At 32.0% G+C, this 18,807-nt stretch overlaps 1 protein-coding gene across 1 annotated transcript; it reads right to left on the reverse strand.

Annotated features, from left to right (window-relative positions):
* Positions 1 to 743: 743 nt before the first annotated feature.
* LOC128173571 (uncharacterized) lies at positions 744 to 17,181 on the reverse strand. The gene is made up of 7 exons (XM_052839275.1): positions 17,127 to 17,181; positions 9,796 to 10,059; positions 9,186 to 9,419; positions 8,932 to 9,003; positions 8,580 to 8,723; positions 7,365 to 7,550; positions 744 to 1,219 (listed from the first exon to the last, which is right to left on the reverse strand). Exons 1-7 carry the CDS (start codon positions 17,161 to 17,163, stop codon positions 897 to 899), a joined length of 1,260 nt encoding a protein of 419 aa, XP_052695235.1. The 5' UTR covers positions 17,164 to 17,181; the 3' UTR covers positions 744 to 896.
* Positions 17,182 to 18,807: the final 1,626 nt, after the last annotated feature.

The following is an 18,807-nucleotide window of genomic DNA, read 5'->3' on the forward strand; positions in this document are numbered from 1 at the left end:
TTTAGTTGGGGTTTACTCTGGTGTTAGGTTGGGTCTGATCGGTAATGTATTTGTTTCATTTTTTCGGTATTTTTTTACGGCGGCGTGGAAGGGCCAGATGAAAAAATAAAAAATTCTTATTTGTTCGGACAAATAAGTTATTTGTTCGGACGAATTACGATTTGTTCGGACGAATAAGTTATTTGTTCGGACGAATTACGATTTGTTCGGACGAATTAGGATTTGTTCGGACGAATAAGTTATTTGTTCGGTCGAATTAGGATTTGTTTGGACGAATTACATATTTGTTCGGACAATTAAGTTATTTGTTCGGACGAATAAGTTATTTGTTCGGACGAATTAGGATTTGTTCGGACGAATTACGATTTGTTCGGAGGAATAAGTTATTTGTTCGGACGAATTAGGATTTGCTCGGACGAATTAGTATTTGTTCGGACGAATTAGGATTTGTTCGGACGAATTAGGATTTGTTCGGACAAATAAGTTATTTGTTCGGACGAATTAGGATTTGTTCGGACGAATTACGATTTGTTCAAACGAATAAGTTATTTGTTCGGACAAATTAGATATTTGTTCGGACGAATTAGGATTTGTTCGGACGAATTAGGATTTGTTCGGACAAATAAGTTATTTGTTCGGACCATTTATGATTTGTTCGGACGAATTAGATATTTGTTCGGACAAATAGCTTATTTGCTCGGACAAATAACGAAATGTAATTAACGTCGCTGTAATAATCTAACAACAAATATGCTCGTATATCAAGCGTTTTTCAAAGATATTTCAAAGATATAGTAGGACAATAATCCCCAAAAAGTCCAACCATAATAATGTTCATTTCACGTGGTCAATGATCTTGTTACAAAAAATGAGAAAATACAAGCTACAGTGCGTGTTTAATTTTGTAAGGTTTTCCACCGCGTACGCAAAGTCACTCTCTTTGGAACATTCTTCTTCCTTTTCTTTGCCTTGCACGTGAGTAGATCACAACAGATGATTGTGCCAATAACAAAGGTTATCACCCCTACCCCCAGAGTCATCCCTATTCCTGTAGAGGAAGCACGTCCGTCATAGCTGGATATCTTCTTTCTCTTAAAGGCAGACAACTCCGATCTATTCACCGCGAGGAATTGTTTGGTTTCCTCAATTCTCTGTTGAAGGACAATTGGATCTTTGATGAAATTCTGTGACGCTAATCGTTCACAAGGGCATTTGCATCCTAAATGACAAATCAAATCATGTATCAAATAGTACATATCATACACTTCTTTAACGTTTGACTCCTGAAAAAATTCAGATCGATATATACTAAGGTGTATTCATTTTAAATGAAAGGGTTTTAGTTAATACATTATTATAGCTTATACGGGTATGAAGATTGCGAGTTTTGTCAATTGAAAAATTACCCGTGTGGTTTGTTTTGTTTTAATTTAATGAACTAATGCATTCTTGTATTAGAGAAATTGCTGTTGAGTATGCATTTTGTCTTCTTCCTTACATTTTTCGGTATTTTTTTACGGCGGCGTGGAAGGGCCAGATGAAAAAATAAAAAATTCTTATTTGTTCGGACAAATAAGTTATTTGTTCGGACGAATTACGATTTGTTCGGACGAATAAGTTATTTGTTCGGACGAATTACGATTTGTTCGGACGAATAAGGATTTGTTCGGACGAATAAGTTATTTGTTCGGTCGAATTAGGATTTGTTTGGACGAATTACATATTTGTTCGGACAATTAAGTTATTTGTTCGGACGAATAAGTTATTTGTTCGGACGAATTAGGATTTGTTCGGACGAATTAGGATTTGTTCGGAGGAATAAGTTATTTGTTCGGACGAATTAGGATTTGCTCGGACGAATTAGTATTTGTTCGGACGAATTAGGATTTGTTCGGACGAATTAGGATTTGTTCGGACAAATAAGTTATTTGTTCGGACGAATTAGGATTTGTTCGGACGAATTACGATTTGTTCAAACGAATAAGTTATTTGTTCGGACGAATTAGATATTTGTTCGGACGAATTAGGATTTGTTCGGACGAATTAGGATTTGTTCGGACAAATAAGTTATTTGTTCGGACCATTTATGATTTGTTCGGACGAATTAGATATTTGTTCGGACAAATAGCTTATTTGCTCGGACAAATAACCTATTTGTTCGGACAATAAAATTAGGATTTGTTCGGACGAATAAGTTATTAAAAGTGGTACATGTATGAGAGAGAGAGAGAGAGAGAGAGAGAGATGTCATAATCATGGATACATAAATGTGAAAAGTCTAATCAGTTTACATGATCATGCGCGGATCCAGAAAAATTTACGTGGGGGGGGGGGGGTATGATAGATAGTTTTGTTTGCGGGGTGGGGGTGCAAGGCCCCCCAACCACCCCGGCTCTAGATCCGCGTATAGATGTATGCCAACTCTAGGCAGCGCAGGTTTTTTCTTTGCTAACTATAAGTTTTATTTCGCGCAATGCCAGAAGAAATGATTCCAATAGTCATTATTATATGATTCCGCAGGTGGATTTCGATTGTCGATGTTTATATTGAAAATGTAGTCATTCTCCTGTTTACTTGGGACACTGGACATACGAAATTATCTTTCGCCTTAACTTTATTCATATACATGTATGCGATCAAAGTTAACTGATATGCTTCGTGGAATTTTAATAATCGCACAATTACTTAAGTGACTTATAAAACAAACTAGTTTTCACTTATACTTTGTAATATAAAAACTACATGTATATTTAGACTACATGTATCTGCTCTGGTAATGATGTAGATGAAAGGGGGGGGGGGGTCAAGCCACCCCTTTCCTTCAAATGATAAATTGCTAATAATATATAGACATAGGTGTTACATGTATACTATCTGACATGTATGCAATATCTGACATATTGGAGTTATATTATCATGGTGCCATGGGTTTTCGATAGTCTAAAACTAATGTTAACCTTAATGGTTGTCTCATTAGTCAACTTTGAATCTATTTCATTTTTAAAATCAGACATAGCATCAAAAATCGTCGATACAAAATCAAAGTTAGTCGTCATCATATGCAGTTTTTATCTATAAATAACCTGGATGCCGCATTCGACCGATAAAAATAGGCGTCAGGGGCCAGTTTCTCAAAAAGGCGTAAATTTGGGCCTAGGTTAGTCCGACCAACAAAGTTACGCCAATATTAAGTCGGGTCTAAGTTGCGTTTCTGAAAGAGGCGTAAGTTAAGGTTTAAATGTCGAAGAACTAAGACATCTCCGCTGAGTACTAAGCATGCGCACATCGTATTTTGTTTTGCTTTGAGGCTATGATTTTATATGGTGGATCAATTTTCCGATTCATAGTACATTCACTCGAAAGTACACAAGCTATACTATACCACAGAATGTTCAAGTTAAAATTGCTCATAACATTTATGTTAATAAAAAAGAATAAACGCCTATACGCTTCTTGACATAATAATATTTTAGAGAAAATACAGGTGATATGAAAGGGGCAGACATAAGATGTTGCAGAAACCAAATATATGACAATTGAATTCATCGCAAACGATATTAAAGCACAATTGCACTTAATTGATCATGTACAAAACAATGCATAGAAATTAAGTCCAATATTCGTGTAAAATTGAAAATATTATTAGAATGCAGGGGCAGAGTACAGTGGAAATGCCTGCAAACGTCTGCAGAATGATCAGTCATGCTTCATATAGATAGTTAGACACTTTCGGCTGCTGGGATAAGGCTTTATACATGTTTTAATTAAATCACTGAATTGCCGGTATCTATAGACAATAATATCACTATGATTTAAACAGCAACCTACTGAAATAAAAAAAAAAACATGTACATGAACCTTGTCCATGTCAACAGAAAGAAAGAAAAATTCCATCCTCTGTTCCAATATCGTAGGAATTTAGACAGAATGTAGACGATGGCATAGAAACGATTCTTGATTTTCTGCGATTCAAGTGATAAAAGTATTGAAAGATATCTTTTACACTTAACAACACGATAAATAACAACATTTTAGACCAGAGTCTCCTGTACCCTCTTTCCTGTTTTTGTTTAACTAATTGCTTGTTTTGTTTTGGGGTTTTTTTTGGGGGGGGGAGGTGGGGGGGGGGTTGTTGAAGTACTATATACTGTATACAAGGAATTAATTGCCCCCCTTAATTTTAAACCATTTTACCCTCGTGTCAGCAGGCGATTTTAAGAATTGAAGAATTCCAATGCCAAAAACTATTATAAGTAACTTGAAACACAACTGTGACTCGGAGAATTCTTGACGGGGCGAAACTGTTTGCAGGTGTAGAATGGTGAAGATTATACAGGACGAAAGTACTCCAGTATACAGTATCTTTATTAAAATATAGATATAAAAGCAATAATCAAGAACCCCCTCCCTATTTAAAGAAAGTTTTATGAGCGAATGGTTTCTTAAAGTTTAATGGAAAACAGATCTTAAAAATCCCCTATCCCCCTCCCCCGGATAAGAGGCGGTTTTAGATCTAACAAGTACGTTTGACTCCTACTTTTTTTTCTTAACTGGTTTGAGTTATTGGGGGTATACATTTGTATATACATTGTATAATAAGTATAATTTGTAAATAATGCAAACGTGTTGTAAAATTTTTCGTAATATAGGCAAGAAACATACAAATACACACAAGCACAAATAACAACTGTAAACGTTTTGAGATGCTCCCATTAAAGAAGTATTCTCAACTTTTTGAAATCAGTTTCGTTTTATGGGTTCAAATTTTATTAGAAACACTAAAATGGTCTCAGACATTGCTTACTGAGTATTGATTTAAAAATCAATTATCTATCCCTGCTTGTATACATCTATACGATGCATGAACTCGGAGTTATTGTTGTAGAATACATGTATTATTAAGAATTATAACATCTTTTTAATTATTGTGTTTATATCAGTTATCGGGGTTTACCGAGTAGTAATGTATATTACATACGTTTAGTGAATTGAGCCCATTATTTATCAAATGTATTTAATCTTAATATATTTAGAAAAAAGTTATCGAACAAAATGTTTTTTTTATATATATAAAAAAGTTAGATGTACATGTGCAAATATCTCAATAAATGTGAATGTTTCCTTAATAACATGTAAAACAATACCAAAATTAAAAATCTCTGTTTATTTTGTCTTAGAAACAAAACGCTCCCCATTTTTGTGTACAGACTAAGGACTTACGCCTGCCCATTAGCAGGCGTAGATTTAAACCCAAATTTAGTTCTGACTAAGTTTCCGCCTTTTTGTGAAACGCAGCTTAGTCTAGTTTTGGGGTTTAGTCCCTGATTTAGTCCGGACTAAGCCTAGTCCTGGACGTAGGCCTTTTTGAGAAACGGGCCCCAGATGTTTACGATAGTATGATTCATAAACAATATTTTTCAATAACAGTTAAGAAAAATGAGATACAACCTTTTGAAAATATTGTATAAAATTGTCAATTGTTTTGTAAGCGTTTATTTCACCTTAAATCGTCCAATTATTTTAATTTTCCCCATAACTTGATTTAATCAGTTATGATTATTGATAACGTTTTTATTTGCGCTCCTAAGATTCCAAACATAGGAAAACTTTACAAAGCCATATGATACTTTTAACATGCAAATACGTCATCAGAGGTCTATTTGACGGACAATAAGTATTTTTATCATTAAATTCTATTTTTATTACTTTTTTGCATTATAGTTAGGATGTTGGGTTATTTTGTGACTTTATATTATAAAGTATAAGTAAAAATTAGTTTGTTTTATAAGTCACTTAAGTAACTGTGCGATTATTACAATTCCACGAAGTATATCAGTTAACTTTGATCGTATACATGTATAAAGTTAAGGCGAAAGATAATGTCGTATGTCCAGTGTCCCAAGTAAAGAGGAGAATGACTATATTTTCAATATAAACATCGACAATCGATATCCACCTGCGGAATCATATGATTATGACTATTGGAATCATTTCTTCTGGCATTGCGCGAAATAAAACTTATAGTTAGTTAAGAAAAAACCTGCGCTGCTTGGAGTTGGCATACATCTATACGCGGATCTAGAGCAGGGGTGGTCGGGGAGCCTTGCACCCCCACCCCGCAAACAAAACTATCTATCATACCCCCCCCAACCACCACCATCCCGGTAAATTTTTCTGGATCCGCGAATGATCATGTAAACTGATTAGACTTTTCACATTTATGTATCCATGATTATGACATCTCTCTCTCTCTCTCTCTCTCTCTCTCTCTCTCTCTCTCTCTCTCTCTCTCTCATACATGTACCACTATTAATAACTTATTCGTCCGAACAAATCCTAATTCGTCCGAACAAATCCTAATTCGTCCGAACAAAAAAGTTATTTGTCCGAACAAATAGCTAATTCGTCCGAACAAATCCTAATTCGTCCAAACAAATAAGTTATTTGTCCGAACAAATAGCTAATTCGTCCGAACAAATAACTTATTTGTCCGAACAAATCATAATTCGTCCGAACAAATAACTTATTTGTCCGAACAAATCCTAGTTCGTCCGAACAAATGCTAGTACGTCCGAACAAATAACTTATTTGTCCGAACAAATAACTTATTTGTCCGAACAAATAGCTAATTCGTCCGAACAAATCTTAATTCGTCCGAAAAACTAATTTATTTGTCCGAACGAATCCTAATTCGTCCGAACAAATCCTAATTCGTCCGAATAAATAACTTATTCGTCCGAACAAATAGCTAATTCGTCCGAACGAATAAGATTAATTTTTTTTCTCATCTGGCCCTTCCACGCCGCCGTAATTTTTTACTTTCTGACGTTAATATATTATTCTGTATGATAAGAAGTATCAATTTAAACGGGCAGTTAAATACTGTAAATGTTTCTATTCTCCAACTCAAAGGTTCTTTGGTATCTTTTTATCAAAAAGAAAATAACTTTTGCAATTTTAAATAATTTTTCCCCATTCCAAAACCGTTTTACTGGCAAATTCTGATTAGATTTCCAGCAGCATGTCTATGTCCATTTTTACAAGTGTTGTGACGTTATCTCCGATACTCTAAGTGATGATTGGTCGGTTTTAAAACCCGTTTGCAGTTCTACCATTGTAAGTTGGTTTTATACAAGATTAAACAAAGATTATTACACAATAGACTGTGAGGAGAAAATGTTTAATTTCAGTAAAATGATCGTACGGCAATATGTACCTTTTTGTCAGAAAGAAACGGAAAGTTATACATTATACATTATGCATCTAATTATTCTAAAATATAAGGGAATTGTTATTATTATTAAGAATTGCATTAAATCATTATTTGGTTGATATTTATACAAACATAATCAAATCCCAATTACGTTTACAAATAGGTTCTTCTCCACTCCAAGAACCATTTTCCTGGCAAATTCTGATGAGATTTCCCGACTCAAATCGGTGCCCGATTTTACAGGTATAATTGAAATAATCTTCAACACTCAACCTCATAAATTGCCCGGAGTTTTCCACGTCAGTAGTGATGGCGTTGTAAGCATCCTTATGGCAAGCTTAAAAATGAAATCATATTTTTGACAAAACGAAAATTAGCATTTTGTTCTCCATGAGAAGGCATATATTTTATGAAATGTTAAAATTTTGATTTTGTATGAAAATTACCAAAAAAAAAGAGAAAAAAATCTAAGAACTAATATCCATAATTTTTTTTTAAATGTTTACAATGCTTTAGAAATTCAATTAAAACTGGACAAATAAAAGAAAAAGTGAGCAAGCTATCCCATTTTTGTTAACATTGATAAACATTATAAATGGCAAGTTAAGGTAAGCATTAAATATACAAAAATATTTTAAACTTGGTGCATTAGTCGCATACTACTCTCAGCTAAAAGCTTCCTGCAAATCTGCACATCTATTTCATTGTCTTTAACAATAAAAAAAAAACGAAGTAATGAAGAGCAAAAAAAGGGAGGGAACAGAATCATAATTTCGTTGTAAAATACACATCTGCACATTGTGTCCTAAATGCTTACAAAGTTTTAGTTAATTCAGTGCAGCGTATAAAGAGGAGTAGCACTTACAACTGTTCATTACTTATTTCAAAATAGGACCAAAATACTCAGGAAAATACTTGAGTCAGAATCTTTTGGTAATGCGCATATCTTCACATTGTATCCTAAAAAACTACAAAGTTTTACAATACTCCACGCAGCAGTTTAAGAGGAGTTATGCTTAAAAACAAGCAGGACTGACTGACTGACAGTCTGAAGGACGGGCTGGTAAAAGACATAACAGCATTTGCAACTTTGTTGTGTGGGGTTCAAATGTTCCTTATAATGTGATAGATAAATTAAGTGCGATTGTTTTGCGTACGCAATATTTTAAAGCTTTAACTTTGTTTTTGTGTAAAAAGCGCGTCACTAACATCAAACAAAATAAACAGAACAATTCAAAAATCTATTCTGTTTAAAGATCGCACGAAAGCTTGAAATTGTATTAAGTAGGTAAGAAGAAGCAAAAATAATGTTTTTGTTTCTAACAACTGACTAAAGTTTGAAATTAAGAAAGTATTCAATACCTACCATCTAGACAAGTGAATGAAATATTTTGATAGTTGTGAGTTAAATCTAACTTCGGTTTGAATTTATCTTGGAATTTTACATTCCCCTGGTGACAAATCAAAGTCAGGTTATTATTAGGCCAGGCAACGATCGATGATAGCATTGCTGAAAAAAAAAATGTGATTTTATGTGTATGATAAAGATATAATAAATATCATACGAAAGGAACATCCATGAGATAACTGTCATTCTGATAAACAATTACAAATAAGAGTTTTTTTGCGCAACCCTTATTTAAGTTTCTGAAGAATAATAGTATGCATGAAACAAAATAAGGTAAGTGTTTAATTCATTACTCCATGCAGTGACCCACCTTTAGGGAGGAGGTTGTCACTTTCATTTCGTGAACATGTGCAATTAACGTTCTCAGTGTAGTTTAAGCAACCTTTGTAAAAAGAGAATTGAAAATTAAAAAAAAGAACATTATTCAAAATTTAAATTTCATCAATAGACATTAAATACAAAAAAAATAATAATATTATTCTTGTAATGTCATTGAATTGGAAACGTTTATGGATTTCGCTTTAAAAATCATCCCTAAAGTAGGAGAATATCTAATACTTATACCCCAGATTTCCACCTCACAGATGTCCAACACGTTTTTGTTATTCTCACCCTCACCAGATTTGTTATGATAAATGTACATTTGTTTCCCTTGGATACCACCAGGAAACATGATAATATTCTGGACACCGGGATGCTTTTCATTCTCCTCATGGTACACGGGAGTCAGGGAGGTCAAACCTTCAATGTTAATATCCTCTTTGTTGATAAAGACGTAGTAACCGTAATGGCGGATATCTGCGAGAAAAATTAATATAAACAAAAACAAACAAAAAACATGTTATATACATGTATTATACTCTTAGTAATGACAAAAAACTACAATGATTTTGTTTCAATTTGATTTGACGCGTCATTTCTTTGCACACTTTAAAGGTCAAAGTTAATTATTTTTCGAATGTTACTCTGGTTACAATAAAATGGGGAAAAATAAGAACAGAGTTAAACGATAACTTCTTTAATATCCTAAATTATGTGTGAAGCGCAAGCAAAACCAGACAGCTAAAAATTATTGATATGAACAATAACTTCAAAATTGATTTTATTTTACTTTTTCACTAATTAGTTTTTTATGCAATCCTGCATTCATGGAATTCTGGATTTACAAACTCACACTTTTCTCTGAACATTAAGTTGATTTTGTAAATGTTTGCCTGATCCGGTAGAGATATGTTCCACCATGCCTGTTTGTGTTTTCCATTAACGTTTGTACCTGCACAGTCGCCATTTGTAAAATTCTGAAACTTTCCATCTATTGCTCGATCTGCTGTCAATTTTATATCAGTTTTAGTAAATATGTACATTGATGACTGGTCCGTCGTTACATTTACTCGTCTGCATAAATTACACAGACTCCAACAAACATTGATGTTTGTAACTGAAAAACAAAAATGTACCTTGCAAATTTAGGAAACAAATTTCAAAAAAGGGACGTAGGGGGCAAATCGCTTACTTTAGCAATGCTAGCCGAATGACTTAATGAAATCAATTACAAGCAAGGGGTCCAATAGCCCAGTCAATTTATTAATAACATTTACAAAATTGCAACAGATTTAGTTGAACTGGATTCCAAAGCTTCACAAAAGTCCTTACAAACAGATATAGCTGGTTTCAGTAAATGTTCTACCAAATCTCTCTCTTTACTCCTCACTAAAATTCTTACTGTAGCAAAGGAAGAGTACTGTACAAAATTATACCCCAAAAGGGTTGTGAATCAGATGTGGATACTGAAAAACTCTAAAGAATTATTAGAAACTCTGAGGTCACAAAATCTTATCAAAATCAAAAGCATCAAAACGTACGATTTTTCAACGCTTTATAAAACTATACCCAACGAAATCAAAATCTAGGCTTTTTGATATCATCGACTGTTGTTCTTCAATGAAAATGGAAGTCGTAAATGCTTACCTTGTAATTGGAAATCAAAAAATACACTCACTACATATTACAATTACATTTTTTTAATTATTACACTTCGATGTTTCTTGGTTTCAGAAAAGCCGAAGGTGAAAAGATTTATTCATAGATAGTTATACTCTTTTACAGCTTCTAATGTTTCACCCTTATACATAAAAGTACTTTTGGGGACTGATCCAATTTTTCTTTTTTTCACCCATTTTCTACCGATCTTATGAAATTCATCAAGGGCTTGCTGTAAATTTGAAGCTGACTCAGATTACAAGTGTGGTCCACGTAGAATAAAATATAAAGTTTACAATAAAGAATCAGGTTGTCATTTGTTACATTTGTTATACTAGTTAACCTACTGACATTAATATCAATCATAAAACTTTCATTGTCATTAATATATTTGGGAAATAAGACAAGTGACAAGACTTTATTCCATTGAACATTTTTTAAAGTCAGGCATTTGTCAGATATATCACTTTTATAAAATTTATACTATAAAGCGTTGTGCCATACAGTACCAAGAGCTTGTTTAAAATCAATAAAGGCGCAGAACAATTTCTTTTTGGGATACATTTACATTCATGATTGTAGTAAACATTTTAACAACATTATGTTGTCGAATGTAAAATAGTCTTTTCTAAAACCGGGCCCGCCGTCATCAAATTTTCAAATCTCTCAACTCAGTCCTGAACTCAAATCCTTAAAAAAAGTGTATGTATTTGAAATCAAAATTAAGATTCGAGGATGAGTATTACCCTGAAGAAAGTTGATAAGGGTGGGACCGGACTGATATCCTTATTGAATTTTGGGTGGCTCGACACTCCAATGCATTATTTGATGGATCGACGAAGAAATGTTTTTGAGAAATAATGATACAAAAATGACACCAATATCGGCCTCTAATTTTTTACATGGTTTATTTTGTACTTTTGTTTATAGTAAACGGAAACATTGTTCTATTAGGTTATCTTAGTGTGAAAGTTGGTTTTCTTAAAAATAAACAAGTCCACTTAAGGGTTCTTTAGTCTTTAGTATCATTTAGTCAGATGATACAGGGATTAAGAGAATAAACCCTGTAATATAATATATAGATATCAGCATAAAAATGATCAATGTCTACAATGAGTTTCGGCATAAAAGATACAATCATATTCAAATATATACTCATGAAATACATTACTGCTCAGAGTTTAATAATCAAACCATTTGTAAAGAAGTATCACTCTGGTTATAATGCATTACACTTTGAGGGTCAATAAGAGTTACTGCCCTTGAACATAATTTACAAAAATATAGAAATGTGCCCTATGTCATTATCAATATCGATATTTAATTAAAGAGACAGTACAGCTGAAAACACAGTTATGTTTAACTTCGGATTTACCCAATGTATTGTACGAAAAAACGTTGAGTGTGACAGTTGAAGTACATACAAATCCCTTTCACGAACCTAATGGATATAATTAGGAGCCTTTTAAAATTTAAGGGTCGTACAAATCGGAATAATATATGTCGTTTATTTGTACCACGTGGATTTTGATTGACAGCAATTGACACGTTCTGAAAACTAAGATCTTCGCTTAATCATGGTCGGCAACGAATACGAGGGAAACGGACTCCCTAAACGGGAACACATCATCACTTTCTCGATAATTTATAAATGATTCACCAATTTCAGTTTATTTTAAAATGAACAGACATAAGTATGTCAAATAACCCCTGAATGGGGTCTTACTTACAATGTAAAATCAGCTTGTAGCAACTCCTCTGATAAACACGCAAAATGCATGCTCACAAAATAATATTTCTGGGTATTTCAAAAACTTTGAACATTATTACCTAGGAGAAGTAGAAAAGACATATTTCTGTTATCAAACTTGTCCAGGAGAATCTTTGCGAGGCATGCATGTGTTTTGTTTATAGTAAATACGCATGCGTAATAGTATAGAAGGCTGAACGCGGTAACACGTTGCAATGTAAATATGTATGGGTTATTAGCAATCATTAATTCTAATGAACTAATTAGATTAAGCTCATGTAGAAATTTGTAATTTTCTGAAAGTTTATTTATATATAAGTAGTACCAAAATACCGAACCCAATCGGAATTTTTTTCAAGTCGGTTTTTCGATAAGATGCACCGTACTGTCTCTTTAAATAAAACATAAACTTTCGATGAAGCTCCTTTATAGATCACATTATTTCAAGATACATATAATAAAAATAAAAATATAATTTTGCAACGATCACCTGTTCATGGAACAAGGTTTCACAATCACATGCTTAGCTGTTGAATAATCGAAACATGGTACTCTCTAACTACAAGTATCAAATATGGTAACAATAACTAACCTTTCGCATATAATGGAAATAAAATAATAAAACTTAGATATCAAAACTATGAATTACTAGGATCTTTATAAAATACATTATTTCATGAATAAGATATTTAAACCTCAAAACGTAGAACTGGCCAATTAGAACAATTAATAATTAATTGATAGCTGCATAAAAGAGAGGGAGTTATAGGCATAGTAGTATGTTCCTAAATATATACATGTAAAATATAGATAAAATGTAGGATGATGATGATTTTAAAGAAAGATGAACAATGTATGAATAAAATTATCATAAAAATGCATCTTGTTACATTAAAGCTAAATAATATATCAAATAATGCAAAAAACAATAATCTATACCTATCAAAGACGGCCATATAAACTTTATAATATTTTTATGAAAACGACAATTTATGAAAACGAAAAACAAGAAGTGTAGATATTTTCTAAAATCTTTTGATTAAAAACTGTAAATAAACTGTTACTCGTAATACGCATTTGTTGTAAAATCATATTTCAACATGTATCTATTCATCATTATATTACACATTGACACCATATCTTATGCTCTAAAATATCCCGTTTGTTCTCAAAACAAGTTTTCTCATTTCACTGAAAAAAAATAAAACTCATTTAAAGTAACTAAAAGCCGACATTGATCTCTGTTTTGTGGAATCATATTTCATTACAAATTCCCTATCGATTCATCAAATTATATTTTGGTGTGTCGAGAGTCTTTAAATTATCAGAAAAAAATTGAAAACTATTGCATAAAATGCCTGTGAAGAACTTGCAGAGGCAACTTAAGAAAGTAATTAGTCTGTAATTTTTGGGTTGTGTTTGGGTGACCTTTATTTTTATAAAAAAGGTTTTACTATGCCTATTAACCATTCATCTGGTACAACTCCTGTATCATATATATGCAATAAAACAATAAAACTGTAAAACTCGTTTGGTGCTAATACAGATAAAGCGTACATACGCAGATACGAATTTTGCTATAGCAGATACAATACGCTTATTCAAAACTTGATCACAATCGGAAGATACTATTCTTGATTATTATAATAGTAGAAAGGATTTCTAAGTCAGATATAGAAGATTCACAAAAACCAAAAGAGTCTTCTTCACACCTTAAACTTGGCTGCTTGACATCATCTTCTGTATGATCTTATTTATTCATTTTCCATAACAATCATATATATCATTTATACTTACAGCACATTTTATAAATTTATCCCATTGATTTAGAACTTTCCATTCGTCTATACTACTTCTACTGCAAATGTTTTAATTTTTTTTGTTTTTAATTGCATCTGTTATTTTTCATGCAACGGTCCAAGGTTGCATTGTATTCTTTGCTATTACCCTTGAGTGAATCTTTCGTACATGTATCGCCAAATTTATATTTATTGTGAATTTTCTTTGCCAAGCAGAATTTTTTTCTTGCTGTTTTAAAGGATTTATTGAACCACGGTTTATCTTTTTTTGTTTCTTAGGCGTGTTAATTTTTCTAGTACCGAAAGATTTTTTGCTGCGTTATGAAAAACATATTTTTTTCATAACAAAATCAATGTTCTCTTTTTTAACCTCGTCTAGAGCCTAGTTTATTGCATTTAGCAGTTCACTTTGTTCTATGTTCTTTTAAAAATCGTAGGCATTGTTAGCCGACAACAAATTTACATATGACTGAGTTTCATATGGAACATAAATATTTGTAGTACAATAGTTAAAGGACAAACACATCGAAAGTGGGCTATCCACATCTGATTACAAAAATCTATAAATTCTAATTCAAAATTCAATCTAAAATAATATAATGATGCACTTCATAAGAAATAATTCATTTTTACTCGTTAAACGACCTTAAGATTGTCTCAACCCATTCGTCAATTCACAATAAAATTACAAATGTTGGTACAAAAATCAATTGAATAATACCAAAATTCATTGGTTGCTGTATCTGTAACTAACCTAACAAAAAGAATTTATAAGCTCTTAAAGGTATCAATATTCTCTTAATTTAAAGGGTCATGGTCACAATTTTGGTCAAATTCTATTTTTCGGTTTTTACTATTAATAATGCTTTAAGAATTCATATTTAATGATATCATGATATTTGACTGTCAGTCGTAGATTATATGCAATATACAGAGCAAACAATTCTTTGTCGTGTAAACAAGGCTCGTGTCCTGTTTCTGTTTACATAGGTTCAATATACCAGTCAAAATCTTTTTCAAGCTGATCTGTCTATCTTATTCATTTTAAGCGCAAAAAACAGTTCCTAACGTTTAACCGATCCAATGAAGGTCTATAAATAAAGGCGTTGTTTACATAGAAAAGAATTGCAAGCTTAGTAACTCGCTTTTAACTCAGCAAATGACAATGTCACAGCTTTGAATATAAGCAATAAAATCGCCAGGAGTTTCATAATCACTTAAATTGACAGTTTCTGCAGAATAGTTTCCCATAGTAGATATATTTTACAAATGTCTCAAACAGTTAAAAGTTCCTGTTCAATGTTTGAAAAAACAATCTGGTAAGGAATGTTTGCTTTTTTAAAAGGGTTATATAAACTACGAAAAAGAACATCATCTACCTTCTCATCACGTACAATTTTCAATTGGAACCACAATATATATTAAAATTTACAGCCAGTGTTTACAAATGTCATGGGCGTATCTTTAACGAACAGCGCACTTTTGATAGTTCATAGTTTAATGACTGTGAAACCAGGCAAAAGAATGAGTCTGTCTTGATTTAGGTATGTCTATGATGTCATTCTTCCTGATAAATTTGGTGAATTCCTGATAATGTATTTTCCCATTATGTTTACTTTTTTAAAAAAAATTGTTTGAATCGAATATGAAGTTTTCGTCTCAAGATATCTCGTTTCATCTATTCACAATCCTAAAATCTTTCTTCTTGTATCCCTGTGAAATTAAATTGTCTCGCATAGATTTGCTTGTAATATCCGATAAAGAATTTTCATATTTTTTTCTTTAAGAAATCACTAATACCTAACTTGAGCTTGTTATCTATTTGAATATTTCTTTCTCTAACGTTTTGCAGGTCTTCATACAATTTCACTCATTGTGGTAAAACTGCTTTCTACATATTTAACAGGTTTTTTTTCATGGTCAGCATTTCTTTATCAAACGTTTACACTTTTGTATCTAGTTTTTATGAATAAAGCTCACTAATTACAGGGCAAGTTTTGATATAGAGAAACATACAAATAATCGATGGTTTAACACATTGGAAATATGAATAAACATATAACTAAGCAACTGTTAGTGGGACCATAAAAATTAGACGAACTCACTTTTGATCTCAGTCTAACTGTTTTACTAGAATTTTTTTTGTAAAAGTGAGACTTAGCTCAGGAGTCAGCTCACCTAAGTTTTATGGCCCCGGGGCTTGATTTGTGGCTAGACATCTTAACTGATAACTAAGCAAATGTTAGCAGTCCTGCTCTTGCACACGTCCGTTCGTTTCCCCTGAGGGTAATTATGACAATTACCCATATAATTCTTGTTTATAATTATCATGGTGCTGATACCATAGAAGAAATATATTTAGTCTAAAACTTTTCCTGTCTTTTGTCCAAGGGCCGAACACAAATTCAAATTAGATAGTCTTACTAAATTAAATACCTCTAAACTAAATATTTAAGATAAATATCTTAAAGGAGCATGGTCTTGAATTTGGTCAAAAATCATTGTTCCAATTTTTATATTTATAATGCTTTAGAAAGGCATTAAGCAACCGAAATTTGAGTGTTATTTTCTTAGTTATGAGCGAGTTACAGAGCTTTAATCTTTTGGCTAAGTAAAACAAATTGTTTACATTTTGAACGTTGAAGTAAAAATTTCAGTTTCAAACCTAATCAAATGTGTGAAACGTTAGGAACTGTTAATCTATGCTTAGAACAAATAAAAAGATAGACACCTTAGCTGGATTTTTTACTGGTATATTGAACCTTTGTAAACCAAAAACAGGGCACGAGCCTTGTTTACATGACAAAGAAGTGTAAGCCCTGTATATTGCTCCACGAATGACTCTCAAATTGTATTTGATCATTAGAAATGCATATCAGAAGCATTGTAAATAATAAAAAAAAATAGAATTTGATCAAAATTATGACCAGCCCCTTTAACAAATAGATTTATAATTTTGTAATAGATCAAACTCACAATAAAGAAATCCAAAGAGGGCCAGGTTGGAAAACATCTCCTAACAATTTCTGAGGATGCTCAACAATGAATCGTCCAACTGATTGAGATGTAATGGGTTAGTATCTGATCAATTTGATTAACAATATGGTTCCCATTGTTTCATCACTTATTAACTCTGAGTTTTAATTTCAGATAAAATATCGTGTTACATTGTATTCAAATGTATTACAAATTTAAATCTAATCAATGAATGGATTTAAGTACCGAATTTCGTTCTAAAAAACAATATCGGGTAGAGATAATAAGCTTGATCTTCGGAATTCGAATGCATACAGTCCTATCCTGCAAAGCTTCCGTCCTAGATCAGAACTCTAATTTTGTCAACGTTTCATCTGCAAACGTAATTTCATTTAAACGAGCACAAGATTGGCAAAAAAGACAAAACATGAACTTTCACACTGACGCACATTTATACACCCTCTGACTCCAAACATTGCATGATTTGAAATCAGAACTTATAAAAAATACAAAATAAAAAGAGGGTTTCTTCTTTTTATCATAGTTAGTTTTTTTTAATTATGTTTACAAACAATTTGTCAAATAATTACATGCTTTATATGAATTAAGTGTAAATTAAGAATGTATATTACAATAAATGTTAAAATTATTTCCTAGTGGGAAACTGCCAACATTTTGCCAACAAATAGCATAGATAAAATGAGTACGGGTTAGCTTTTCATTATTAATCATCAATTTTATCACTTTTCAAATTTTATGTTTCGTTTTATCATTTGCTTTCTCAGCTGTAAATAATTGTTAACACACTCTCGAAAGTTAACATAGAACCAGGCAATGTTAATCACAAGCTATCGCTGTATACAAAATGACCAATATTTTTTATAAAGGAATACTGTTTTGGTAATTTTGATTGCGATATGATTCAGAGAGGGATCAACATTTTTTTTAAATTTCTTTTTTATCGTAAAACGACAGTTTTGCACTTTTGTTGAACTTTTCACATATTGGAACAATGCACAAGTGTTAAATTTACAGTTGAAGCATTGACAGTATTGTGTTAAAACTATTCTTAAACTTTTAGATATTATATAGAACGCTTAAAGGTGTTGATATTGTTTTTGTGACATAGAGAAAATGTAAAACATGCCAGGAGGAGTTATTTCAGAAGAGACATTAATTGGTAAAGACTATAGCAACTAACTAACTAGTTGTTCAAAACATTGACTATCAACATTCAGTCTTTTACACGCATTAAATGATTAGGACTTGAGCATTCAGACTTTGTAAGCTTATAGCCCTATAGTTGTAAATGAAATTATAATTATTTTGCATTTAATTTATTTCATATTGAATTTAGGTATATGTTATAATCCTTACATATGTCATCTATTCGATGTTATATAAACCAAAAATTGTACTTCCGGTGAAATATATCAGTATAGTGAATTCATTTATTACATTAATTGCGCTCCATGCATGCGAGCTAGAATTATCTTCTTTTTTTGATGCACCACGTGCCAGCACACTGAACAAGAAACGTTCCATTTTTGAAGCTTATGGACCACTACAATATATATTTTTGTTGTTTTATATGTGCTACTCAGTTGTTTAAGCTCATGAAAACCTTACATGATAGTTTTTGTCTTTGTAAATTTTACTTATTAAGAAATTAACGGTCAGC

Source organism: Crassostrea angulata, chromosome 1, assembly GCF_025612915.1.
Source record: "Crassostrea angulata isolate pt1a10 chromosome 1, ASM2561291v2, whole genome shotgun sequence".
Lineage (NCBI taxonomy): Eukaryota > Metazoa > Mollusca > Bivalvia > Ostreida > Ostreidae > Magallana > Magallana angulata.